The following is a 27,675-nucleotide window of genomic DNA, read 5'->3' as shown; positions in this document are numbered from 1 at the left end:
TCAGGTCTCACGGTCATGGGGGACGCGCCGTTCCGCTAAGGAATTTAGAGAGTGAAAGCAGGGCTCCCGCGGCCCATACAGAACTGCCGCGTCGATGTGAGCGCCTGCGGGCACAGACAAACCCTTCGGGTCGCTTACGCTGTCAAATCGAACGGATATTCATTATAGGTAGGCCGCAGGACGAGCGAACGGCCTATAGACATCTACAATGAGTTGTGAGACCTGCAGACCGCAGCAAAGGATGACGACGCATATATACCTTCAGATATACACGTCTACGTATAGTCATATATTTGTACCTGCATCCATATATATATGTATATGTGGAAAAATATAAGTATGTGTTCTGGTCTACACTATATCTGTAGATGGGCGCGGACGTGCTGCACTCCCTGCACGTCAACGGCAATGACGAGGCTACCCGAAGGTGTGCAGACTTGAGCGGTACTTGAGAGACGTGCGAACCTGTCTACACTCCTGCATCAGCTCCGATCCGACCCAAAGGTTCTTTGCTTAGTTGCCTTCACTCCATACTCGTACACAGAATGTAGACGCATATGCACGCACGAATGTCGAAAACTCTGCATGTGCTTTTCTTTCTTTTCTCCCGTTGCCCGATTTTTGAGGTCCTCATCGTGCTCGCGTCGCCGGTGCACACCAATTTTCTGTCGCTGCTTGACGGTTCAGAAGCAAGTTATTTCGCACGTTTGCCAGATCTTCAGTGGCTGCCTACCCTTTTGCTTGAACAGCTCGATTTCCTTCTTCAGTGTCTCGATTTCCTTTTCTTGCAGCCTCAGCACTTCCTTCAGTTTCTTCACTCTCTGGGTTCGCTGCGCCTTTGCAGCCCAGTCCTGGCCTGCCTGCTGTGCGCGAAACATGAGACATATGCTTGCGGAAACAGCAGGTCTCCTCCTGGTGACTCGAACTTATCCGCAGGTGATGTGTCTCGGTACACATATATACATGAATATACTTATCTGAAGTACGCACAGTTGCTGAAACGGTATCCTCTGGATGCCGACCGTGTGGCGAGGTGTGGCGTCGCGCTTCCTATCCAGAAGTCGTTTCTTGTAATATATATATATATATATATATATATATATATTTCATACATATATTTATGTTTACAGACACAAGTATCATCATGAGTATATTTATTCATATACATCTAGATATACATGGAAAGACCACGGTATTCTTACTGCGGCATTGGCGTCTTTGCCTAGCGCCTGCTGGAGAAGAATCTCGGACTCCTTTAAGTTGGCTACGGTCTTGAGGAGTTTTGTGTTTTCTTGAAGGAGTGTGTATCGCGTCTTCGATAGCTCCTCGATCGTTCGCCGCTTCTCCGCGAGCGCCTGAAAAGACAAATTTGTTGCTCGTGGTTGCTCAATGTCTCAGTCCAGCATATCCGTTTCCATCAAACGCTTGGCATTGCGCAAAACACAAACATCCTCAGAAAGCGAATGCGTGCATGGCTCCATGAGAGACTCCCTCAGAATATCCATGTTGAGCGTACACGTATTTAGCGAAGCCATAAGACGTATATGCCGCTCGTCGTCGACATGGTCACGGTGTGCACAAGATCTCTCTCTCTCTCTCTCTATATATATATATATATATTCATGCTTATATGCCCATATGCAGTGAGTAGTATGATGTTTTAAATATTCGTAGCATTCTCTGGGTGGAGGCCTCTAATGGTGGGCTCGCGTGACGTCTCCGCCTGAGCTTTAAATGCGCAGAGGCACTGTGAGGCGTGCCGCGCGTGTTCGAGAGGTGCGTCGGCGTGAGAGACAGCAGACTCGCGCGCAGAGGGTGGGAGCACGCGTTGCGTGTCGTACCGACCTGTGCCTCTTGCGATGCGTGAGTTCGGTCTTCGAGGTTCGCCCGTCGATATTCTCGCTCCTTCGCGGCTTCCACGGTCGCTGTGGCTTCTTCGAGTTGCTCCAGAGTCACGTCCTCGCCGAAGCGAAGAAGCTGAACGTCCTGAAACTTCTGCGTCAAGCGCTCAATCAACTTGATCGTCTGCGCGAGGCACATTGCAACCGACGTCAGACCCGCGTACGAGGTTAGGTGCCCAGCCATGGAGGGGGGGGGGGTGGGAGAGGGACGGGGGGACCACCACGGTCAAACGATCCTCAGACCGGTTTTCCATTCGGGGCGCCCGCCTCAGTTAACGGCGTGGAAAGTGTCTTTGTATCGGATGCCACCTTCGCTCCCATGGTATTTATAAGCTAGCAGTGAAACGTGTCCAGTGTAACATTTGAACCTAATCCAGTTTTACCTACCCGCCGTGAGACGCGCGCGGCTTCGAGCGCGGTATAGGCTGATAGCGGGGTGCTGGGCGACAAGATGCTTCTCGATAAAATATGTAAGCTCCGCACTAAGCTGGCAAGACAGTGTTGGACGCCTAGATGCCTAGAGGAGATATCCGCCCTACAGGGCACCAGACGAGCTGCGCGAGCCTCACTTGTTTACAGGTCGCCTCGTCGCCTCACCTCGCGTTCCCTATGTATGTATCCTTCTGTCCGTTGAACTATGCAATACACCCAGTACTCCCTCTCTCTCTCTAGACGTATATATGTATTTACGCTGACAGCGAGAGTAATTCTGTAGCAAACACGAGGGCGCTCGTCCTACCTGTTTTTTCTCTTTCTGAGAGACGGCAAAACTCCGAGTTAGATCTCGATATTCAGCGCGGGTCGCCTCAGTCTCGATGCGCAAGTCCTTGATCCTGCAGCACGTGCGAGAGTCCGTTAGGGCAGATCTATATACGCATATATACACATATATATGTATATATGTATATGACGCGAAAGAAGGAAGAAGAACCAGACAACGGCTGGCGGCAGCAAAAATGTTAGACTGTGCCTTCCAGGCTCCCTTTTATTTCACCCTTCGTTGGCTGTGTCCCGGGACTAGAGCTCTCCCGCACTCTTGGCCTAACACAAACAGGAAAAGAGGCCGTCTTTGCCTTGATGCCATATTCCGTTCGCGATAGTAAGTCCTCTCCCTCTCTCCTTCTCGCCTGGGCATCTCAGGCTCAACACTACCAGACAAGCAATGATATCCTCTTTCTCCTTTCGTGCGATACACAAACCCGATCGCGCTTGTGACCGCGGCTCGAGCACCGTTTGCTGTTAAAAGTAATCAGGTGGATTCCTGGCAAGTGTTTGCTTCGGTGCAAGACATCTGACGCGCGTGCGCCTCCCCCAGTACTTCAGCGGGCCGCCCCTGCAGCACGGATGCTGTCTAGCGCCACAGAGCGTCCGAGAGCCTCTTTACTCTGTCTCCTTCCATAAAAAACGCAGTTTCTCACCGCTGGAAGAGCCGCCCGAAGCCGGCGCGAGTGAAAACAACTTCCTTTTGCAGGTCTGGAGGAAGAACGCCGGACGCGCTTGCGCCGCAGGCGTCGCTATCGTCGGTGTATAGGCACTCAATCTGCAGAGAGGAGGGGCATACCAGGCAGAGACTCTGTGGCAGTCCATATCTGTATCTGTACTTATTTGTACCTATATCTACATCTATAATGTATCGATCTGTCTGCGGATTTGATATATATTTCTATCCTTCCATCTGTATTTATATGTCCATGATCTATATATATTTAGATATACAATCTAGATCTATCTAGTTACATGTCTTCACGTAATGTGATCTATCTATCTATCCGTTCCGATCAATAGATACATATTTGACTCTTTCCAAGGAGACGGCGCGCGGCAATCGAGGTCTCAGACAACGTTCCACCGGCACTTCATGCATACACAAGGAAAATCTGCATCTGTACCTATATCTATCTACCTATATAACTATTTACCTATCTATCTCTCTGTCTATCTGCGCATCTGTATATCTAACCATCTCTATAAATCTATTTAGATATATAATCTAGATCTACTTATAGATGTATGTGTATCTTTTGCTAAATATGTATATCTATTTATCTATCCATATCTGTCAATATGTACATACATATCTATCAATATATATACGGATATAGACATATATATACCGTTTGTCCATTGGAAGTCTCCCCGCCGGTGCGTACCTGCGAGGCCGTAAGGGGAACGACTTGCTGCATTTGATTCGCCCGTTTCTGTTTCTCTTTTTGGTATTTATGAATTTCTTCTTCCGTCTGCTTCACGCGCTGGGTGTGTTGCTTCTCCAGGGCGGTCTGCCGCGTGAGCTCCTGAGCAACAGGCAACGCCACTGCGAAGGAAGCAGGATGAGAACAGACACAGAGATGACAACGCAACGACGCAAAGGTGCGGAGACGCGAGAAACTTGGGCTGCACCCGAGGAGATTAGATACGCCTGACAGCAAAACGCGATCTGCTCGCCATAGCAAAGAGGCATCGAAGAGGCTGCATGCGAACGTATCTCCGAAACTGACGAGGGGGACAACGCACCGAGAGAAGTTAGCAGGCACGATGAGAGCGCGAGGCTCGCAACAAGAAGACACCAACTGGCAGCCTAGAGAGCGAAGAGAGAAACGGGAACGCAACCGCACGAAGCATTACAGTTAAGGCCGCATGTCGCGCAACGAGAACTGCTCATGTTCCGCAGCGAGGCTTTTGGCGAGAGTTCGCCCCTTCTCCCTTATGCTGCTTGCCTTCTTTATCTCCTCGATTTCCTTCTTGAGCGCGGCGAGCTTCAGCTCCGTCTCAGTCTTGATGTCTCTGAACAGGCACACAGAAAGAGGTCGGACAATGAAGCCAACAACGCTGCACACCAACGCAGGCTCACAACAAAGCAAAACTGAACAAAAACCTAGAATAGACAGATGCATCAGTGATAGCATCGGCACATAATCCTGCGTCCAGAAGAAGGAAGGAGAAAGGAGGGACAGCGAAAAAACCCCGAAAACCCCATCAGGTGAAAACCATGTCCATCTGCAAAGTGTAGAGTTGCTCTGTACCCTTGGGGTAGTGAACGCCGACAGGGACGCATACCGAATTCAATTGATGTGCAGCTCGCCACTGTATTCGCGCGGTCTTTGGACGCATGCACCTGTGTGAATTTCCTCGTAGTATAGACGCACACAGCCGGAAATAGACCTATCTGCGAATCTCTCTAGGTATTCTTGCCCTAAACCCTGAAGGCCCCTGCCCATACTGGAGCACGCCACAGGACGCATGCACAGTTCTGCGCAGAAGAGAACCTTGACATTCCCGCCGACGCCGCGAGCGCAACGCAAGGATATCGTCCGCGGCATATGACGAAAAACCATTTGTCTTTTGCTAATCCGCAAAAGAGTGAGACTAAAACTCAGCCGTACCGCAGTTCAAGGACGTTCTCGTAGCTCTGCATGTCACAGCCAGGGGGCGCTGCATCTTCTTCCAGGTCTCCGTCATCGTCGTCCGCATCGTCATCGTCTTCTGACGCATAATGACGAGTTTCAAGAGCAGAATGACGCGCAGTGTTCCAACGCAGATGGCTCACATCGCCTTACGCATGCATCCACCACACCTCTTTCTGAGGTGTAGCCGCAGGCGAACGCATATATATATATATATATACGCATAACCATGAAAATTACGTACATATATAAATATATATGATATATATATTTAAACAGATATAGTGAGCACAGATAGAGGACTTGAGTCACCCGCAGTCGCTAGGTGTGTGGAGGTTTCGACCACACCCGGTAACAGTCCAGCAGTTAGCGGTGGCGGACGTGCGACGGAGTGAGAAAGTCGCGGATATACTTCTCATTTGTGTTTCGTCATCTGTGGCGACCGCAGCACAAAGACGTCGCGACTTGAGCGCCTACCGAAGCGCCGAAGGTCTTCTTCCTCGTCGTCCTCGTCGTCAACTCCAGCCGGCTGCGGACGTCGCGCTTTCTTGACCTGCGATGGCATATCACAATCCATATGAACGGATGTGTGGAGTGACTCGAGTTCTCCTACGCAGGGCGGCTCTCCGTGAGGAAACCGGACATGGGAAGCACAGTCAATGCGCTTGCAACGGGCTTGCGAGGATCGCTTTGTCAGCGGGGTCTCTCAGCCGTTTTTCCCGCTCCCTCTTCTTACTCTCGTCCTTCGATTCGCATTCAGAGCTCGCACTCGGGAAACCCTTCTACGCCTCCTGTTGTGTGTTCCCGCCCGCTGAGAACCTTGTCGTCGCCCCCGACTACCTCCAAGCACCCACCGCGCGAGAGAAGATACATCCACGAATGCAGCTGGTGCGACCTGAGAGTGGCCGCATGCGTCAGATGCGACGCGTTTGGGCTTCTTCTGTAGTTTTTTGAGTCTCTCTCTCTGAGGCGTGCGCGCGACAAGGCGCTGGTTGCGGCGTCGCCGAGCGAGGCACCTGGTGTAGGAGTTTCGTTCGAGTTTGGCTTCAGCGGGTTTACCTTCCTATTGAAAATCTGCACCAGATGCGCAGTGAAGGCGTTCTTGGGGCCGATGACCTCTCCCAGCTTCTGCCTGATCGCTTCCTCTGTCGCCTGAGCAGTAGCCGACGAGTGAGGACGCACCCACGAGAGACATGCATGCGGCGAAATGCTGGAAGCGGGCCTTGTTATGTTACGGCAGCGCCTTCATGAATCCTCTGTTCGGCTTCATTCCAGGCTGTTAACGCCTTAGAACACTGAAGGACTTTGTCCTGTTCAGCGCGGCCCTAAGGCTTTCTAACCTTGACTACGGCCGCGGGGTGGACTCTCTCTGGGTCTCAGGTGCACGTTTGACAAACCCACCTGCACCTCCTCTAGCGCGCCTTTCTTTTCCAACAGATCGTCTGCGAGTCTCTCCAGCCGCACACGAACGGCCTCGCGGTCGCCGAGAGCCTCGCGGCGTCTCTCATGCAGGCGGTAGTCCTCTTCTTCCATCAGCTTCAGGAGCTCGAGTTCCTCGAGGAGAACCTGCAAAGCCGCCCATCACGGAGATATAACTTGGCGAATTAAACGAACTGAAAAAATGAAACACGCGTGTCAACATCGAAAGAGGGAGGAGTTCCGTGAGGTCGTGAGACGTCCTGAATGAGTTGCACGGCCGGAATGCCCTCACGCACAACCTCGATCTCCGCCCGCCTTCCGGACTGCAGAGGCTTCAAGACTCGAAGACGAATGGATTTTGAATCGCAGAGGCCGCAATCGTGGCAAAAACCGTCTGGTTCACTAAAACATGTGCCTTTATCTATATGCCGAAGAAGACGAGAGATAGCAGACCGCCACCGAGGTGGAGCACGAGGAGAGACGAGGCAACCTCGCAGTGCCTGCGCGGAGATGCGGCGGAAGATGTCGCCGGCGGATACGCAACTGGAACCAGCCAAGCACGAGCGAGAAGGAGGGAGCCGCAACGAAGCAGCGTTGTAGAACACAGGGAGACAAGCTTCTTACGAGGTGCTGGAGGTCTGCGAGCTTCGCGAGCTCCATCAGCTTCCCACGTTCGGCGTGCAGACGATGGACGTCGCGATCGAACTGATGCAGCGAGACGCGAATCTGCAAAGCAAAAAAAAGAGTGGAGAAATGAAGAATAAATCGACGGCGATGGGTACCTCGCAAACGACTTATGAGCCACGTCGCTGCATGTCGATCGTTCGGATCGTGGCTGATGCCCTCGCCTCCCAGGTTAAACAAGGCCAACGCACAGATGCAAGCCCTCTCAAACAAATCTGGTCTCGGCAGCCATAGGCAGTTGCCATATTTGTATGCAACTCACATCGGACGGACGAGCAAACGGATCTCCGTGCGTCTAGACTCAAGCGCCGCAGCGCATGTGAGAATTCATGTGCAGAGACTCGGCACCGTAGACGCGCAATCGTTCAACGTTTCGTAGATCCTTCTCAGCCGCGGAGAGCGAAGACGACATTCACTCCGCTTTGCTCCAACGTTTCCTGTTAAACAGGCATCGGCTCGACGCGGGCGCACCTGCTCGACGACTTCCACAACGCGCTGAGCCAGGCCGCGCCTCCTCGCAGTCAGCAGAAGCGTCAAGCGCGAGTTCGCGTCATCTGGCCATCGAGCGTCACTCCGCGTCGGCTCCTGCTGAGATGCTTTGTCGTCGTCCACGGCCGTTTCCCAAGGGGGGCCTGAGGCTTTGTTGTCGCCGCCTTGCGTCTCGAGCGCGACTGAATTGCGCCTTCGCCTGAGCTCGGCGAAGAAGAGCTGAAGCTCCAGAGTGTGTAGCTCTTCGAAGCTTCGCGGCCTGGCGGAAGGCTGGCCTTTCGAGTCGAAGTCTGGTCGCACTCGCTCCGCTGTCGCCTCCCATGAAGCGCAGACTGGGACCGAGTCGCGGGAGAGGCACGGCGTCAACCTGAAGACAGCGCCGAGGGAAGGGACGTGCGCGAAGAGTAGGCAGGTTCATGGGCTCTCGGCGCGCGGCGATTTCAGCTCTCCACATGGGAAGAGAGTCCATTGTTGGAGCTGGGGTTGCGGCGCGCGCCGTCATCTCACAGTCAAACATATGGTGGGGACCCGCGTCAACCGCCGCACGCTGAGGGCGCCGGGCGCCAGACGCGTTCTCCTCCGAGCCGCGTCCTGCCCAGTTTCAGCTCAGGCCCTCGAGCGCCTGCCCCGCAGACCGGGCGGCCGGTGGAAGCTGCCACCAGCGACACAGAGCGGAGATAAAGTGCAAACGAAACGAGGAGAGAAGGCGCGGGAGGGACGTGCGAGGGCGCCGGCACACGCGAGGGCAGCTGCCCGAGAAAGAACGGAGAGTTCGCGCACGCCTTGGGGCGAGCGGCAGGGCGAGACACTCGACTCAAGGAGATACCCGTGGCAGCAGCCGAGGCCTCCAAGGTAAAACGCGCGCTCAAGCTGAAAGGAGAAATAGCGACATCCCAGCGCGCGCCGCCCCCCTCTCGATCGACGTCGCGACCCCAGAGGAGTTGCCGCGCCTGTCGTCTGTACAGGCTCGCGAGGCCTCTGGCGTCGGCTCTCAGAGGCGGCAGCTGCGGGCGGCAGACTTGTCTCGCAGAGGTTTGCCTCTCCCCTCTCTCCAGTCGCTCACGTACTCAGGGCTTGACGAAGCGCGCGCGACCTTTCCGTGAAGCACGGCGGAGTCTGCCGCCGCCGCTCGGGCGAGGCGCGCTTCGCACCACTGGTCTCTGCTGCCTCTTCTCTTCGGCTCATCCTCGTGGAGGCAACGCCCGCAGGCGCCCGCCCCGCAGCGGTGGACGAGGGAGACCTGCAGAGAGGGCGCGAGCGCGACTGGTGCGCCGAAGGGGAGCTCGGCGACAACGGCGAGGGGGTCGAGGCGCGGGCGCGTGGCCACGCGCGGGCTGCTGAACGAGACAGAGCCCGAAGACGAAGACTGCGAAGACGAAGACTGCGAAGACGAAGACTGCAAAGACGAAGACGCCGATTGACTGCCAGACGCGACAGACGACGCCGAGGCACAGAGGGAAGCCCCCGCGCGACCCTCGCCGCTGCTCGGCCGTGTCCTGCGGAGGAAGGAGCTGAGGCAATACAGCACAGAAGATGAACCAGCGGGAGAGAGGATGGCAACAGAACTCGAAAGGCTGTGAAGGACAAGATGGGCAAAAGCAGGAACAGATGGGTACAAATGCATCCCGAAATATGGCGCAACTCATCTTCGCAGGGTTTAGTCGTTTCAAAGGGGCGGCCACGTCCTCCGCCGTTTCTTCGTAGACTCCGCCTAGACGCCGATCGACAGATGCTCTCGACGCGGCCCACCTTCGTTTCCTGTTCTCTCCGCGTCTGCAGCAGCTTCAGGCTTGCAGCCGATCTTACCCCCCTCCTCGAGGGCGTCCTCCCCCCTTTCGTTGCCCGATACCTTCCTGCTGATGTGCAGGGTTCAGCCTTTTGCATTCGTGGATTCTCCCTCCGTTTTTTGAGGACTCACATAAGATCTTCTCTTGTCACGCGCGTCAGGTGACTCTGGGGGAAAACGAGGTCTTCAGCGACGCCCTCGGCCTCTCCATCCCCAGCAGCGTCTCCCTGGTGTCTTTCCTTCCTCATCTGTCTCGTCTCTCCCTTCTGGTGCCCGCTCCGACGCCGCGGCGACACGAGTCGGTCGAGGGCCTCCACGAGGCTCCAGCCATGTTTGCAGAGCGTGGCGAGGAGATCCGCGTTCTCTCGGCCGTCGCGGGAGTCGCTGTCCCCGCCCTTCGCCTCTTGACTGCCGTGCGCCTCGCTGCAGACGCCAAGCTCGCGGAGACTGGCGCGGAGGAGTGCAGCCCCCGATTTCACTTCTCTCGAGAGCGCAGCGCGGCGGTCGCTCAACGCGTAGATCTGAACGTTGAAGGCCACGATTCGGTCTTGAAGGAAACCCAGCAGACGGCGAATTTCCTCCTGCTTCGTCCGAGCGTTGACCCTAACCACGGAGAGAAAAAATAACAGCCGAAGCTTTAGATCAACATACAGTTTCATCAAGGCGCGGGACGACAGCCAACACGCATTCATGAATACATACACATATATGTATGCAGACAATATAATTGTTTATGCATGTTTCTTTATTCACCCTCTAGAGTCCACTGCGCCGAATGGACACTCGGCCGGAGAGAGGTGCCTGGGTGCTTGACGGTATGCTGCCAGGGCGCCGGCCGCATCTACATCGGCAAGCCTATATTCATATATATATACATATGTTTGGTTGTCTACAGAGGAGGACCTGTAGCTGTTTGTAAACGTTACCGTGCGACTATAGGTATACACGTAAATAGGCCTCAACAGGGTGGAAACTGCTTAGTGGGGATTTGGCCGTGTGATGTCGTACATGCTTTCTATGGCGTAACATTCGTCCGTTTTCATGCGCTGATAGCCCATGGAGCGGACGGCATCTTCGATGCGCTGCTCGTCCACAGGGTCGGTATAGGCCTCGTCTGGCTTGAGCGCCTGGAGGCGTTCCTTTTGTCGCCACCGCTCCGCGCGCAGCTCCGCGCGGACACCGTTCTCTGTAGACACAGACAAGCGAAGAGAGCGAGGCCTTGATGGGCGCTACGCGAAGAAGGCGACAAACGAGCGCCAATGAGGAGAGTGGTGGGTCGCTGGAAAGAGGCATTTCTCCCGACTAGGAGAGAATTCCTCGTGAGTCGAAAAATGGCCGCATACCCGAATCGACTTGCGTGCCCGTATGGGGACGTGAGCGGCCCGTAACAACCCGAACAAGACGCGCATCCCCACGATGAACGACGACCTCTTACACTGCCTCTACACGACTCTAGAAAACGATGTGCACAAGCATAGTGCACGCATACGACTGCAGGACTACATGCAGATATGCATAGAAACGCAAAACGTTTGAAGCGGTAACTCACCCTGAAGTCCATCCGCCGCCATTCCGGCTCCGTCAGGTAGGTCTCCACAGCTGGAGGCTGCTTCCGGCGCTCTCGCCGCCCTTCCTCTTTCTTTTTCCGAGGCGCCTTCTTCTTCCCCCCCGCGGGCTGTTTTTCCGCGAAGCATGAATCGCCCGTCTCGGGCTTCTGCTGCCGCCGCATTCTCTCCGCGCCCAGCGCCGGCGCTCTCAGGAGCCCCGCCCGCCGGCGCAGGCTGCGGCGTACGTACAGCGGTGACGACCGGCGCGGCTTTTGCAAGAATGCTAGTGGGCTCTCGATCGGTGAAGCTCGGTCGCGCGCTGGAGATGTTTGATTCGTGGCTTCTCTCGCGTGTTTTGCCGCCATAGGCAGCCGCGGTTCCATTTCGTTTTCGCAGAAGGAGCAGCGTCTGTTGTCGGAGCTGCTCACGAAGCGAGACGCGCTCGTCTTCCTCGGGAGCGACCGACATAGAACGACGGACCGCAGAAGTGGATTCGGCGAGAAACGAAGACGGCGAAGCGTCACCTGAAGAGAGGAGCGCGGAGGCGGTATGCCAAAGTGCCGCGCGCTCTGCACTTCCTTTTTGGTCGCGAAAAAACAACGATACAAGAGGATTATACAACACACATGTATGCATCCGTTGACGGTATCTATAAATAAATGTGTATATATGTATAGGTACAGACTCTCGTGGCTCTCTTTCCCGGAGCGCATGGTTGTGCAGACCTATGCATAGCGAAAGAAGACCTCTTTCGAGGACGAGACCACGAGGCCTGTGCGGCGGAAACAGGCAGTTCAAACATGCATTCTGCATCAGACACAACGGGGGGCGCGCGGCCGCCGCACAGACATATCTAAACGTGTCGGAGCTTTTCTCCTCTCACGAAAAACCTCCACGCGCCTACCGCTGGCGCATACGCCCTGAGCACGTACGCCCCGAGAAATAAAGCGCTCGCAGGGTGCGGACTCTTCGCAGCTCCAGAGAAATCGGCAAGAACGAAATGTGACAACGTCCCGGCGTTCAAGCAGAGCCCCTTCTACCTTTTCTGTCGTCGTTTGCCTGCCGTTCCTCCTCGCCCTCCTGCTGCACCGCGGTCTGCCGCTCGCCTTTCAGCGAGCCCTTCCGCGACCGCGCCGCGCCCTGTCGCCGGCTCTCCTCGAGGGACGAAGCCGTTGCAAGCCCCGCATGCACTGGCGACAGCGTCACGTCTTCGCTGGCGCAAGCAGAAGCAAGAGGCGCCTCACGTAGAAGAGGGTCGCGCGCCGCGCAAGAGCCCTCCAGATTTCTCGCGGCAGCAGCAAAGTCGCAGCTGCTGCAGAGCTGCCACGGCCGAAGACAACCGACACACATACAAGATATCGCAAACAGCGTAGGCGCCTCTGGCGAGGGTCCGAGGATTATCGGCGGAAGGTGGGAGGTTGAGGGGCGCGCCGGGGCCTCTGCAGCCCATCCCATCACTCGCCAGTTGCTCAGAAAGTGTGGGCGCTTGATCAAGCGCGGATAGCCTCCATTTGCCCGCATCTATCCCATGGAGCCGCCTATATATTGCATGCGCGCGCAGCTGTTTTAAGGCGTCCACCCCGTGCCGAAGGAACGGCAAAAGACGAGCGCGAGTGAATCAGCTATCGTCTGACTCTCAAGCCTCGCGAACGCACACTCGCAGAACGTATCCTAAACCCTACACGTGAGCGCGCGACGCTCGTCGCCGCTCACCTGAGTGAGAGATCGCTGCTGCATGCAAGGCACGGTCTCGACTGCCAGGTCGCTGAAAAACGCGTAGACTCTTGCGGCGCTCAAACGATCTGGGAAGCGCATCTGGCGACACACAGTGGACACGGCCGACCAGCAACGCGCGCGACGCTGCACAGAAACGACTTTGCAGCAGAACGGTAAAAGGCAGGAAACTCGACTGTCGCAAACCCCAGGATGAAGTACACGGGGGCAAGCGGGCGCCAGAGCCCTTACTGACTGTCCCGTCGCAGACAATCTCGCCAGGATTCTCAATACATATAATTACAATTATGAATGCATTGGCTTACATCGCTAGAACACACATACGTTTTATGTACTTTTACTGAGGTATATTCACGCTCGTTTGGATACTCCTGGATGCCTACGTTGTGTTAGAAGGCCAGCTGCCTGACTTGTAAAATCGGTATATATGTATGTATCTCAATATAGGTATATATGTGTATATATACCTTGTTTGCGCTTGGAGGCAGGAGCGAATGTATTGAGGGAGGGGGAGCACTGAGTTGTCAAGTATCGAGGCATTTAGACACGCAGCTCTGCGCGTGCAGAGAATCTTTGACACGCAGAAGAGTGTCTGTGCACCTCCGCTTCTGCGGTTTCTTGCGTCTGAAAGGCGGTAACTGGTTCAGGGGTCAGGTGCTCACCACGAGCTTCCTGAGGCCGATCGCGACGATTTTGAGTTGCGCCGTGAGTTTCGCTTTCTGCGCATCAAGCGTTCTTGAGAGCTCAGCCTTGTAAGCGTTGAGGAACTCTGGGTCAGCGAGCAGTGCCTCATCTTCCCCAGGGGAAAATGGAAGTTTCTTGCGTCGCTCCCAGATATCCTGTCGCGCCATACAGCGAAAGCATGACGTCGCGGATTTCCGCGGTGGTAAGATGACGATACAGTTACGTGAATTCAACGACAGTGTTTCTATGCTTAATCCATGAACCACAATGGACAAGAGAGGTGACTAGTGAAGAACGGAGCACCGCACGTACAGGGAACTTGCGCAATCTAAAACAATCTTGACCAGTACATCCAAAAATATGTAGACAGAGATGTATATATGTGACTGGCGAGAAAGGGTCATCGGAGGGAAGTGTATGAATGGAAGCACCTGCCTAGGCCTCTGGATTTCGGACATCACGAGCGAACGAATGCGGCTACGCCTTCAGGCAACATCACTATCTTTTCATAAGGCATGCAGTTACAAGTGCGTGTGCGTACCGCGTAACGTTTTTGGAGCTCTGCGATCTTCGCGTACATCTCCGCCTTCTTCTGTTCAGCGTCGCGTACCTCTTGCTCCCGGTGGCGGTGGTGAGCAATTTGCTGAAAAAGCAGAAAGAACATCAGACAAGATGCTTCACCTATTACGGGTTTGAAATGCTGCATATAATACTTCGCGCCCGTGAGCATCCTTCTGTGATGGAATGGCAACGGAGGTACATAGATTAATATTTTATATATTAATATAAAAGTATATATACGAGCTTCCAAGTACACAGTGCAGGAGGCGCCTGCCCTTACACACACGCAGAGGCGCAAATTGCACAGCAGCTCCTCCACATAACTACGTATGTATATATACTTATACATCTATATCAGCTTGCGTCACACACATGCTAGTATATTCATGTATGCACTGTTGGAGCAGTTTCTAGATTCATAGAAGAGCGGCCGAAATGATGAAAGGGTTGTGCAGTGAATATACGCACGCCGCATGTAGATATCAATACAGGATTGGGGCAGGACCTCTGATGAATACATGGAGGCTTGCTATCTGGGAGTAGGTAAATGCGACACTGACTCTGTCTACTCGTTCAGTTCTGACCTCGAGCGACAGTGCAGCTGCGTCGGTCACATCTTTGCACGCGTCGTTTCGTTCCGCATCTGTTTGCTCCTTTATCTTCCGTTCTTCCTCGTCTTTTTCTTTCCTGAGTATCGCAGACGAGGCTTCCTGTTCTGCCCGCGAGACGCTCGTCGCGGCCTCCGCCGCGGCCTCGAACTCGTCGAGTTGGCTGAAGAGCCTCTCTCGCTCTTGCATGCGCTGAACCGCAGCCAGGGCTGCTTGATACATGGAACCCGCCGCGGCGAAGGAGGACGAAGATGAACTGGAAGGCGACGCAGAAGAAGCAACGACTTTAGCGCCGCTCTCTCGCTCTCCCCCCGCAAGGTCAGAAGTGCCATCCGCATATGCAGCGTCTGCCTTTCGTTCGTCTTTTTCATCATCACTCCCCTGCGACGCACCCGCCGCCTGCAGCGAATCTGCTCTCGCGCTTCTCCCGTGATCGTCTGCTTGATCTATGGATGCTTCACTGACCGACTCATCCCCAGCGGAGTCTCCCTTTCGCCCGTCGGGCTCCGGCTTCCCTTCCCATTCTGCGTCCTCTCTTTCCTTTGCTTCAGCCGGCGCGGGCACTCTCTCAGGCTCAGCGAGTTGACCCGCCGCCGCAGCAGCGGGAGCGGACAACGAAGCACAAGAGAGAAACGAAGGCGAACGCCGAGCGAGGGCCTGCTGACGCTTTCTGCTCGCCGCAGCTTCTCTGGCGCTGTGCATGCCACGCGGCGCGACTAGGACGTCGACCATCCAGCTGACGCAGAGATCGGTTGTGATCCTGAAGAAAGCAACAAGGGAGAAAGCACCCGTACAGCGAATCACCCAGGGCACACTGAGGCGTTCACGCGCTGGAGCGAGCCGCTCCAGCCTCAAGGCCAACAAATGTGGGTTTGGGATCCTGCATGCAACAGAACGAGGACTAAAGCATCGAAAATCTAAACTGTGCCGCGGAGGCTTAAGGATCGTCAGGTGAGCAGCTGCTCGCCAGGCACGCTGCCGCTCACGATGACAACACGTGTCGACGAACGAGCAGTATCTCTACATCCCTGTCTTCGCTATCGAACTCTCTAGGGGCATATATATATATATATATATATCGTATATAAATATATATACATATATACATGTGTATGTACACATATATATGCAAGTGGATGTGTATTCATATATATTTACGGTTGATCATATATTGAGACTTCTCAAGGGCTCCGGCCCCCCCCCCCCACATTAAACAGTCGCTGACTTGTGTTTCTCGGTTGTCCGTATCGCGGTCAGGGTGACGCCTCCTAGCATTTTCGATTCGCGTGCATCGTCATCTCCGTCTGAGAGCTCTCCGTCCTCGTCCTGCTTTTCGGGTTTCCGCACCTGCCCATTCTCCTCCTCGCCGCTGCCGTCGAGTTCTCTGGCTTGCTGCCTCGCGAATTCCTTCTCCTTGGCCTCTCGCGCCGCCCTTTTCTTCATCTTCCGCTCTGCTCTCTCGCGCAGCCGCGCCAGCAACTTGGCGCACTCCGCCTCAGCTGCGGCCTCCAGCGCGGTTTCGTTGAGTTGAAAACTCGACCACGTGCCGTCGCGGGCTCCCGCGAGCAGCAGCAGGCGTCCCTCGTAGGCTGACAGGCGAGAGAGGTGCACGTCGAGTTCACGTTCAGCTCCGGCGGCGGCTGCCTCCGCTGCACCGGCCTCCTCCGCCGCGATCGAGGCGGCGCGGAGGCGCTCAGGCTCCTCAGCCGAAGCGCTCACCTGCCTCGCGAGCTTCGCCGCCGCCTCGCGCGTCTCCTGCGCGACGCGGCGTGCCTGCGCGGTGCGCTGACTCGCCTCGACAGCCCGCGCCACCGCGAGCTTATATTCGGAGAACACTGGACGCAGCGGGAAAACGCCGAGCGCCGACACAGGGCCACCCTGGCAGTCGAACGCCGGCAGCTGAGAGGCACAGAAACGCGTGTCAAGACACGAGAGGCGCTGGAGGCTGCTGTCAGGAGCTGCAGCATAGCCGCTGTAGACCCTTCCAGGGACTAACAGAGAGCGGAACAGGCACACTGGAGCGACGGCCAGGCCCAGACGCCACTGAGAAGAGCCGAACGAGGAGGAAGTTCGGTAAAGCAGAGAGGCGCACACCACAAACAGAACTACGCTCGGCGAGGTGCCCACCAGTTGCAGGTTACCCCAAAGGGACTGTCAGGTCATCAGCGATGCAAGTCACCTGGCACATTGGTTTTCTTGCCGTTCGCAGAGGGTGGACAGAAGCTACGTGGACGCGTCTGCGGATGTCTCAAAAAAACGGTGTCTCCTCACCACGAACCCAATCTGATGTAACTTGAGGTGAACGATCAGGAGCCTGCCATCGCTCATGCCAGCAAGCAGGAGATCTCGATCGGGCACCTTTTCAAGAAGATGGACCACTAGACTGTTTTCCCCTTCTTCGTTCCCGCGCCCGTCGCCAGCGGCAAATGCCCGCCGATTCTTCCCCCTTCCTGATATCTCCGTGGTCTCCGCGCCTTCGCGACCACGTCCCTCGAGGCTCTTCCGCGCGTCGCCTTCTGCCGTCCCGTCGCCGGGGTCCGGTGGAACCCGACTGGCGCCCGAAGACCCGCCGGCGGGGCCGTTTGCAGACTCCAGCACCCGCCCCTCTTGCTGTTGGTCGCCTGCGCGTCTTCGCCTAGACGTTTCTGGCGCGGGGCCGGGCACCCATCGCGGACTTTTGGTAGTCGAATATAAGCCGACGAGATTCGCAATCGGCGAGAGAACAAGGCATTCTTCTTCAACTGCTGGGGAGGCCTCTGCCCCTGCATCGCTGTTCCGGGGGCTCCGCAGCTGCGAATTCTTACTGTCAGCGGACTCTGACGCGCGCTGCGCCGAGAACACGTCTCCAGCCGCAGAGGACATTGTCTTCCCGCTTGTTCCTTTTATTTTCAGCATCCACAGAAACCCTGAGAGAGCCCCGGTGCCGGCGATGTACAGCGCGGAGGCACCGGCAGCCGCGCACGACGGGCGCGACCGCGAGAAGATCGAGCTCCGCTCTGCTTCACGGCTCTCTGCGTCCTCTCGGCGGCAGAGGTTGAACAGCGACAGACGTGTCCCCGCTGCAGTGAGCGCCTGCGCAGGCTGCAACGCAGGCCGCTGAAAAACCGAGAGGCGCGGGAGGCGCTGCGCCGAGAGGATGGTCGGCGAGGCGACAAGCGTCGCTGCAGTGATTCGGAATGCCAACGCCCCCAGAGCTCCTGGGGCGTCCCGTGAGCATTTCGCTACGCTCTGCGGCGAGCGCCTGTCGTTTGATGAAACGCGGGAAGTGTCGAACCCCTCGTCTTCTTCCTCCCCAGCGCTGGCCTCTGAGTCCGAGGAGGAGTCGTTCGCGACGCGCTGAGCGTGCACGGGAAGGCTCGCTTCGCTCTGTGCGCTTGATGACGCGTCCGACGGAGAGCCAGACGCCGCGGACACCCGCGCAAGAGGAGAGACTGCCAAAATTGGCTTCGTCCGCTGCAGGCGCCTCAAAGCTGAGAAAGCTGGCAGCGAGAGGGTGAAGCGCCTGCGTGCACAGAAAAGGAGGAACCCGAGGCTGACGAGGGACGGGGGACAGAGGGCAAACACAGGTTTGGCGGGCATTCGACGAAGGCACATGCAAGACAGACTCGCCTGGGGTTGCATACACGCATGTTCCTGTATCGATGCGGTACAGTGGCAACACCTGATAGGCGGGGAGAATTAAATGCCATTTTTCACTAACGCACGGTAACACCCTTCAGAAAGGTGCACGCTTTTCGTGTTGAAACGGCGCCAACCACATACATTCATAAATAAAAGATTTATATATATATGCATGGCCCGAGCAACAGCTTAGATGCAGCATGCCAGACCGACCGGGCTTAGTGAACGTGAAGCGTTTTCCGAGAGGCGTTTTGCATCCTCATTGGGAACGACGACGAACCTGACGGCCGCAGCGCGGAGGTTCAGTGCGTCAGCACACGGCATCGCGGTCGCTTCTTTTGTGTGCTTCGCGTCTAGGGGGCTGCCCGCTGTGTGTTTTGGATTCGCCGCGTCTTCTCGCTCCTCCGCGGCAATGGAAACCTGCAGCAGCGTCGCCGCCTCCGTCACGAGGAGGGCGCGGCAGTCGCTCTCCCACAGAACTTGTTTGATCGTCTCAGGTTCTTGCACGCAGGCCGAAACGGCATATGAAAGAACGCAGCCGGTCGCCTCCCGTGATTCGCCTTCGGGCTTGCCCTGCGAACGCAGAGATGAGCCTTGGGCGGCGGCGCGAGCCTCCGCCCTGTCTGATGAGGCTTTGGCGGCGCCTGCGTGAGACGTCTCCGCCACCGTTGCTGTGTCCATTTCGCGCGCTCGCAGGAAAAACACTTTGTTGTCTGCTCCCAGCACGGCGATGCATCGGCCTGTGGCGAGACGCAGAAACATAACGCGCGCCGCGGTCGCTGCCGTTAATCTGCGATGTGAGGAGTGAGCCGAGTGTACCCAAGTTCTGCGGGCGGGGTCTCAAAGATGGCCTCGAAAATGGAGATCGACAGGGACAGACGTGCGAGTAAAGGCCTATATATGCCTACGGACGCTGCAGTTGCGGTGGAACAAACATATATATATGAGTGCATGAGGATCTGCGCGTGTGGAGGTGAGGGTGTAGTGTATGGGCTGCGTCGTACATGTGTATCAGTATGGTGGAGATTCTTGACGATCGCACTGCCAGAATTCTCCGGATGCGGCTCAGATGCAGACCACGGTCGACTCACAGCTATCCCGTGTTTCGCATGCATGATGAGGCACGTCAAGGCGTCCCCGGATCGAATACACCTCCACGCACGCTTGCAAGAGCGGCTGTTGCCTTTCCGCCGCGCCGGTGCCTCGCTACCGCCGCCGTCGGCGGAAGCTCCTGCGCCTGCGGGGCCGTCGCGAGCCGCAGCTGGCGAATCACCCAGACTCCTTCAGCTCCTCCTATGCATCGGCGTCTCGGTGGAGGGGGTGAGGGGGGGTCGCCAGAGCGCAGAAGACAGTTTTGCGTGTGAAGAGAAGGCTAGCGCCTCTCCGCTGCACCTACCGCCTTCCGCGCATGCGAGCGCCTTTATCTCCGAGGCGTGCGTCTTGATGGCGCAGACGACAGAGATCTCCTCCGCGGAGACACGAATCACGCGAAAGACTCCGTCCGCAGAGCCTGTGGCGATGCATACGTCTCCAGGCTCCTCTGCGACTGGGTCGTTTTTGCGCGAGGAGAGATCGCGCTGAGACGCGCCTAAAGCGGACGCCTCTGCGTTTGAAACGAAAAGCTGAGCGGCGGGACACGACGCAGAGGCGGTCGGCAAAGCTGAGGAGAAGGAGGAAGAAGGAGGACGCTGAGCGGGGAACGAGATAGGCGCAGATGAAGAGGCCCCGCATGCGCCTGCGGGGGCAAAACGAGGAGAGCGAGCGGGAAGGCGAAACGGCAGGCACTGAAGGCACGTGAAGGGCGAGTTCCAGCGCCTGTAGAAGAAGCAGAGCGCTCCAGCCACACGCAGATTCGAGGTGTGAGAACCGGTTAATAAGAGACAGGCCGACCCGGGCGCGCCTGGAGACGGGGTACGTCGCAACCTGGAACAGATTCTGAGACGACGCCCGCCGGGCGGGGTAAAGAGGCACATCCGCGGAAGCGCAGCACAGGCCTCTCTTCAGCACACCTCGAGCAGTGGACAGCATGCCCAGAAGGACGAAAGCGAGGCAAGATTCAGCCACGGCAAGACACACTGTTTTTCGTAAATCTCGAGAGGGCGCCTCCCTGCGATCCTTTGCTTGTCTCGAAGTTACCGCCTTCGCGGCAACAAAGGCCGACATCCGCCAGGCGCGAACCCCTCCCAAGCGTTTTTCCTTCTCACCTCGAGACGGCGGCGCGCCCGCGGTGGGCGTCGCGCCACACGCGGAGAGTTCCGTCTGCGCCCGTCGTCGCAAGGACCGACGCGTCTGCCATGAGGAGCTCCTCCGGTCCGCTGTCTTCATCCGCTGCAGACGCCGAAGAGCCGCAAACCGTTTGCGGCTCTGGTCGGGACGAAGCGCCGAAGGCGGCGGAAGCGGAGGGCAGGGACCAGGAGGCGTCTCCCAGAGCCTCAGGGCTGGCAAACGTCTCGACCGCGAACGTCGATAGTAGAGGGGCGATGCCGGTGATGGCGGAGGCGTGGACATCCAGCAGCTGCCCAGAAAGCAAAACGTGAACGTACGTTGAATTGATAGCAAGAAGTGAGGCCTTTGCAACCCGAGATGCGTGGCGCGACAGCCGGCTCACAGGTTTGGGAAAGGATCCAGTGCATCATTCATGTAAAGCTAACCAAACAAAAATGTATTGGATGCTCCGAGGCTGAACGTGACTGTGACATATGCTTTCGTTTGACTCCTATTTGACAGGAAACCGCTGACGCGAGGACGCCATGAAAGAGGCCGCAAAGGCTGTTCGGCCTCTGCTCAGAAACGCAGTTTCTCCTGTTGCTCGCCGGAAACATGTTTTTCAGGTTTGCAAGTTCCTCCGCCGCCAGCGTCCTCCATTACTATACAAAGTCGCCCCCCCTTTGCGGGGGTCGATATGCTCGCGTTTACCTTCACGAGGTCGTCGTTGAGGGGGGTGTAGCTCCACACGGCGCCTGCGAGGTCTTCGATAATCCACCTGCTGGGCGTTGCGCTGAAACAAGTCGAACCAGAACGCAGAGGGAGGCGGCCTGAAGGACGGAGGGCGTGTGTCTTTCGGCGATGAATCAGTCGGCAAACTCAACAGTCCGCGTGTGAACGACTTCTCCGCAGCGATAGTGAAGTCGCTTCGTCTGCATATCGCTTACTCTTGCTGGCGCCTGAAGCGCGGCGAAACCGCGACGTGCCGAATCCCGCGTTTATCGGGCATCCGCACGCATCGAAGTAGCGCCACGACGACAGTCATTTTTTCGTCGGCTTCTGCCGCCCCCGCCAGAATTTCTTCGGCCGCCCACCTGCATGCGATTTGAGACATTGGAAAACATCGAAAAAACACACAAAGCGTTGCGTTCAAAAACTCGGCCAGATAATCCTCTGGCGGCAATTGTAAAGCGACTTCCGCTCGTCGGCAGGAACCCCTCCCGAGAGGGGGCCTGTGGAAGACATTTCCTCTTCTCTCAGGTGACACGTCCTTCAACGGAAAAAAACGGTTTCATGTGTGTGCACGAGGCGCCACACGCGTCTCTTCAAGCATCTAGCGGCAGGGTGATGCATCACTGCATGTCGCGCAGATGCCAAGTCGGCATGGGAATCAGGCTCGCGGCGCCTCGGGAGCGCGGCGCCCTCGAGCGACTGTGTGTCACACTTTGCAGGCAGTCTGTCACGCCTCGCCGCTCGCTAGGCACTGGCTGAGGTGCTTCTGAGCATGCGGACCCACACGCCATTCACGACGGAGTCAGCGTCAGTTGACACAGCATGCTGCTCAACAGGCGCATCACCTTAGGGCGCCGGCAAGCGCGTGCGGAGATAGGCGTCGCCAGCAGGACTCCGCTAAACGCGTGTGCAGTCTTCAAGCGGGGCTCTCACCATTTCATGCAGCCGTCGTGACCCGCTGTGACGATCTTCTGCGTGTCGTTGGGATCTCGAAACACGCTGGAGACTACGCCCGCGTGGCAGGGGACGCCCACGACCACAACAGTCCCACTGGGCTCCGCGGACCTCGGCTCGCCGATCCAGCTGCCTCGCTCCCTGCCGTCCACCCCGCCTTCGCCGCGGTGCGCCCACCCCAAGGCGTTTGTCAGGCTGCCCTTCCTGCTCCCCCGGCGGGCGGCATCGAGTGCCGCGCCAGGTCCGCAGTTGACCTTCATGGACGCCCTGCGCCCGCCTCGCCCCGCGCCGTCAGGCCTGTCGTCTCTCAGAATCGACAGCCGCTTGCCCGGAGGCGCCGAGCCGGCGCTGGCGCTGGGCGCGCCCAAGGCCCCCAGCGGGCCTGCGTACCCCACTGGTGACCCGCTCGAGGCGCAGGCGGCGCCGGCGCTGTTCGCGTCTGCTGCGCGGTCGAAGGCGCTGACGGGAGAGGGCGAAGGCGGGAACGTGGACGGGCCTGCGCTGGCGGACTTCTCCCCCTGGGAGTCGTGTCCACCTTTCGGGTCTTCATCCCCCGCGCCGGCCTCTGCAGGCGAACGCGCGCGGCCAGGCACGACAGTTGCGACTGCTTGTTTCATTTCTGCTTTCACAAGCGCACCCTGGAGTCACAGCAGAAGTCGCGGAGAGGAGCGACCGCACAGGCCGGCGTAAGCAACGCAGACGCCGGAAACAGAACGGAGATTACAGGAAACAGACTTGGTTCAAGCGCACGCAGAGGAGAGGAAAAAAGCAGAGAGAAATCCCCGGGCAGGAAGGCCCGCTGGACCCAGGCGTGGGGTGCTGAAGGGACCGGGACCCGAGAAAACAAACAGTGGCAGCAGACAGTGGAAGCAAGCAGACAGAGCCGGCGAGCATCTCCCACGGCAGGGGAAGGAGATGGGGACACTATGAGCAAGATCCAGCAGACGAAACGACCAGAAACCGGCGTAGCAGAGTCAACAAAGAAACGAAAACAGGGTCACCTTTGAAGAGAACGCAGAAGGCGAGAGCACGCGCACCACAAGACGAGTCACCAATCGTTCATCGCCCGCGATTTCTCACTGAGATACGCTTGTTCAGAGTCACGTCCTATCTGTCTCATATTCACTTCTCCAAAATTAGCAGCAGTCCTGTCTCTGGATTTTCCTCTGCTGTTCATGCACCCCTAGACGCATGCTCAAGGCGTCTTGAGGGCTTCGTCTCGCCGCGGTGTCCCTTCCATTCCCGTTTTTCGTGTGCCCTTCCCTCGCGCGGCCCCCGCCGTTAATCATATTAAGGGCTTTTCTTACCTCCCATAGCAGCAACTGCCCGTACTCCGAGCCCGATAGGAGCCAGCCGTCAGCCAAGTCAACGAAGCTCTGGACGTCGGAGAGCGCCAGCGCCCCGAATTTGCATGCTTGCGCCTACAGCGAAGCATCAAGGAGAATCGCTAAGCGCGTCACATGTAATTCCAATCTGCCTCTTTCTATATATGTATGTTTTCCACAGTCAACAGATGTGTGTGGTGGCAACTAAAGGCACCTTGAAGAGAAACGAGCTCATCGCGCGACGCTTCGCGGAAGCTTCTACGCATACCTCGACGCATTGCCAAGAGAGTATAATACAATAATAGAATGTACAAAGGGACAGCACGCTGGGCGAGGGCAACAAGCTGCGACCTCTCCTCGCTGTGCACAAGCCCTTTCAGAAATCAATGAGTAAGCAGAAAAGGAGCCACAGGCGATATGAAGCCCGCCGCTGGACACGTGCGATTGAAAGGCTGCTCTACCAGACGAATCCGCGGCCGATTCTACATCCGGCGTCAGCACATTCGCTCGTATGTCCATCCGTTATGCTCTGCTGCGGCACACCGCAGCGGAAATCCTCGAGAGGCGCCTTCAGAGAATCCCAAAAACAGTGAATAGTTCGCGTCGAAAGTACAGTTTCTCTGCGGCTTCATGCGTACCTGCAGCTTCAGGCCTGTGAATGTTTTGGCGACACTCCACAGTTTGATGTGACGCGCTCCAGCCGTGACGAGTTGACTCGGGAACAGCGACGACCTGTAGAGGGGCGTAAAACGAAGAAGAGACTCATCAGCGGGGGAGGGAGAGGGTCCCCGAAGCCGCGAGAGAGCACTCCGCTCCCCCAAGCACCAGCCGCGCGGAGACTCGAGAACTCGAAGGAAAAGGTGGCTGTTTTACCTTTCTCAGAAGGGTACCCCGACTATCAGGGCGGCAAGCGGCCTCAGACAACCTCGCGACGGGCGTCGTTTTAGGACGATGGTGCATTTCTCTATTGCAAACAGTCCCCAGACTGAAGCCTGGACGACTCACCACTGCACGGTGAAAACGTCCTGAGTGCTGGCTTTGAATCTCAAGAGGGCAACGCCCTCGCGGACATTCCAGAGGGTGAGGTAGAAATCCGGCGCACATCCGACGGTTGCCAAAGCGATGGTGGATTCCGAACTGAAACTCATCTGCGGCGAATCGGCGCTTGTTTCCTTCCTGCTTCCCTCCGGCGTTCCAGGAGCTCCCACCTTTTCTTGAGCGGAGGACGTGGCGCAGGACGAAGCAAACGGCGACAAGAAGCTGCCGCGGATGCGCCGGTGTGACGCGTCAGATCCGAAGGCGAGAGTGCCGCTGCCGCGCTTCACCAGGTCTTCCTGCGCTTCAGGCCCGCGGTCGCCTTCTCTCGCCGCTCCGCTCCCTTTTTCGTTATGGGGGGACGCCTGACTGGCGCTCCGCGCGAAGGACGAAGACAGCGAGAAAGAGTTTCTACCCAGGATATTTTCGTCTCGGTTCGCAGAGGCCCCAGTGTCCTCTGTGCTCGCGCGGCCGCACACTGCTGCAGAAGATCCTGCAGGGGCCACGGGCCGACACAAAAACAAAGTACAAAGAAGATACGGACGGCAAAGACACGCGACGAAAAATTCGTTTTGCGTCGAAGGCAAGAGAAAACGCAAAAAAAAGCATGCATCCTTGCTGCTGCCGTGTTCGCCCATTCGTATAAATATATATGTATGTATATGCAGTATTTACGTGTAATGACGGATGTATTCAGTCTATGAGTACATCTACCTGCTGCTTTGAGGTCTGCCACTGTGCGGCGTGTGACGCAGGGCACCAGGGAACGCCTGCTTCCACAGCGTGGTCTTCTGCCTATTCTAGGCTTCGGAGTTGTGCCAGAGATACCCGACTAAGTTTAACGCCACGGTTATAGTAGCGTGCGTCGTTTGGTTAGTTCTAAATCGACCGCGCCATCTTCACTAGGCTGAGCGAGTTTGCTTGCACAGTCGTGAAAGGCACAAGAGACAGTGAATATGGTGAACAAAGGGAGGCTAAGCAAAGCGAATTAAACGAGATACCAGAGACAGCACGCATGCGTAACACGTGCGTCAGCCAGGTGCATCGGAAGCGCTAGGACTAGGAACACAACTGGGGTAACGCACATCGCAGCAGCCATGCCTGGATCGCGCTTCGCGCGTACCTTGCTGCTGTCCGTCTGTGGACGTTTCACTGGCGCTCTGAAAACATTCATGGCCTCGAAATGCAGCGCAGCTGAAGCCATTTGAACTCCCGCCCCGCAGCATCTGCTGGCGCTCGAAAGTCCGCGTCGAGTAGATGTGGATGCCTGCCGAAAGGCACCGAGTTCGCAACCACATTTTGCACTTTCAAACGCTCAAAGCGCTACCGACAAATATACAGGCAGCCTGTCGTTCCATCTCCTGAGGGACACTGCCGGCAGCTGTGGCAGACAGAGCTTGGGGGGGGGGGGGGGATCGGGGAAAGAAGATTTCCAGTAGTGCGTGCCTTGAAGCGCGGGTCAAAAACGAATCCTTGCGCCAACATATACTTGCATGTGCGCTTGGCCTATGCGCCAACTGCACTAAAAATATAATGTTCGCGCCTGCAGAAAGCTGTATATACTCTACCGTATACTATCTAAATCCACATATATATTTATATATATATATATATATTTATACATGTATATGGATGTCTCGAGAGAGAGATATGTGTGTAAGAATCGAGTGGACGGTTGGCGCGAGGTGCTGATGGAAGCACTTCCGCACTCATTAGTCTCTCCAATTCTGGGGGTTCTGTATAGGCGGCCTACAAGGTTGCGAGACAGTGCTCCACTCGCAAACGGCAAGCAGCTCGTGGAAGTGGTCTACGGCGACAGTTGAGATTCCTCCGCTTCCCGCTTCTCCAGCAGCATAGTGCAGAACAAAAGAGTCGACATCAGCGCAGGACGGTGAGAGCGTCGCGGCACCAGCGCGTGCTGCACAAGAGACGTCGTCGCGCGCCGCGTCGACCCCGCTAGCCACTCTACCGGCGTCGGCAGGCAGCCTTTCATCGTCTGAGAGTTTAGGGTTCTCCGGTGCTTCGCGCAAAATCCACGGATCTGCCCTTGTGCAGTCTACATGGCGGGGTTCCAAGAAGACGGGAGTTCTCCGCAGTGCCCCGGGGGGCGAAAACATCGAGGAGTAGGCTGCGAGTTCTTGTTTGGCCTGATCTGAGGGCGGCGAGGCCCCCACATCGGAGGCACTGTCCTGTGTGCATATCTGGTTGTCGAGGAAACGGTGCACGACGACCTGCCTTCCCGACACAAACACAAACGAATCTTCGTCGAGAATCCAGGCGTTTGATCGCCGCGACGAATTGACGCCGTGTGCTTGGAGGAAGCATACAGGCTGGAGCGGGAGTTCGCTGCCTGGGCCACAGGCATCGGCGAACACGCTCCCGTCTCTGTGCCCAGTTGGTGGGCGTGTATTTTCCTGCGCCTCGTCAGGGTGCCCTGACGGCGCAGGCAGTACGTCGGCGACGGCCTCTCCCTTCATTCTTAGGCGACTTCATCACGATTCGTGTGTTGCAACAGCATTTCCCAACAGCCCGGCCTACTGGAAGAAGTAGAACGTTCAAACAAGCAACCGGAAAAGCTCCACGTGGACGCCCTCCAGTTTCAGTTAGTTCTATGAAGTAAAGTGGCAAGTTCCCTGGTTTGCTACAACGATATTGTGGAATCCGTCAAGTTGAGAGGAGAACCGGTAGTAGGCTAGTCATCGGCGGAGAGCAAATACTAAGCGAATCGCTATAAATACGTGGGAGTGCCTTTTGCATGGAGAATTAGGAACGTGAGATAAGTGTGAATCATAGCATACGCATGAGTCAGCATGAGGCATTCTGGTCAGAACTGGATCACTAAGCGAGGTGGCGAAGCGGCCTGAGGTTTTACACCGCAGGGTGAAAGAGAACACTGCCGACGAAGCTCCGTCACCTTACTGCGGCAAAAGAAATGAGGGCATGCAGTAACTGGTTTGAGAACGACGTTATTCTGGAAAAAGTCAACTAA

At 56.6% G+C, this 27,675-nt stretch overlaps 1 protein-coding gene across 1 annotated transcript; it reads right to left on the bottom strand.

The window, feature by feature from the left end:
- On the bottom strand, positions 1 to 27,163 carry BESB_006750 (uncharacterized protein; the record flags this gene model as incomplete). Its single annotated transcript, XM_029359430.1, has 36 exons — positions 1 to 104; positions 734 to 860; positions 1,203 to 1,355; positions 1,846 to 2,025; positions 2,641 to 2,734; positions 3,320 to 3,441; positions 4,052 to 4,192; positions 4,616 to 4,682; positions 5,282 to 5,378; positions 5,780 to 5,855; positions 6,362 to 6,454; positions 6,704 to 6,868; positions 7,346 to 7,447; positions 7,877 to 8,261; positions 8,962 to 9,405; positions 9,813 to 10,283; positions 10,689 to 10,866; positions 11,230 to 11,751; positions 12,268 to 12,547; positions 12,941 to 13,042; positions 13,624 to 13,800; positions 14,187 to 14,288; positions 14,791 to 15,574; positions 16,040 to 16,713; positions 17,086 to 18,316; positions 18,716 to 19,175; positions 19,832 to 20,250; positions 20,640 to 20,950; positions 21,352 to 21,433; positions 21,588 to 21,734; positions 22,306 to 22,964; positions 23,634 to 23,747; positions 24,290 to 24,383; positions 24,657 to 25,179; positions 25,810 to 25,953; positions 26,440 to 27,163. The coding sequence occupies 36 exons, from the start codon at positions 27,161 to 27,163 to the stop codon at positions 1 to 3; spliced, it is 10,548 nt and encodes a 3,515-aa protein (XP_029222343.1).
- Between the last annotated feature and the right edge of the window lie 512 nt (positions 27,164 to 27,675).

The sequence above is a fragment of the Besnoitia besnoiti genome, chromosome I (genome assembly GCF_002563875.1).
Source record: "Besnoitia besnoiti strain Bb-Ger1 chromosome I, whole genome shotgun sequence".
Lineage (NCBI taxonomy): Eukaryota > Apicomplexa > Conoidasida > Eucoccidiorida > Sarcocystidae > Besnoitia > Besnoitia besnoiti.
This window is presented reverse-complemented; position numbering and strand designations above follow the sequence as displayed.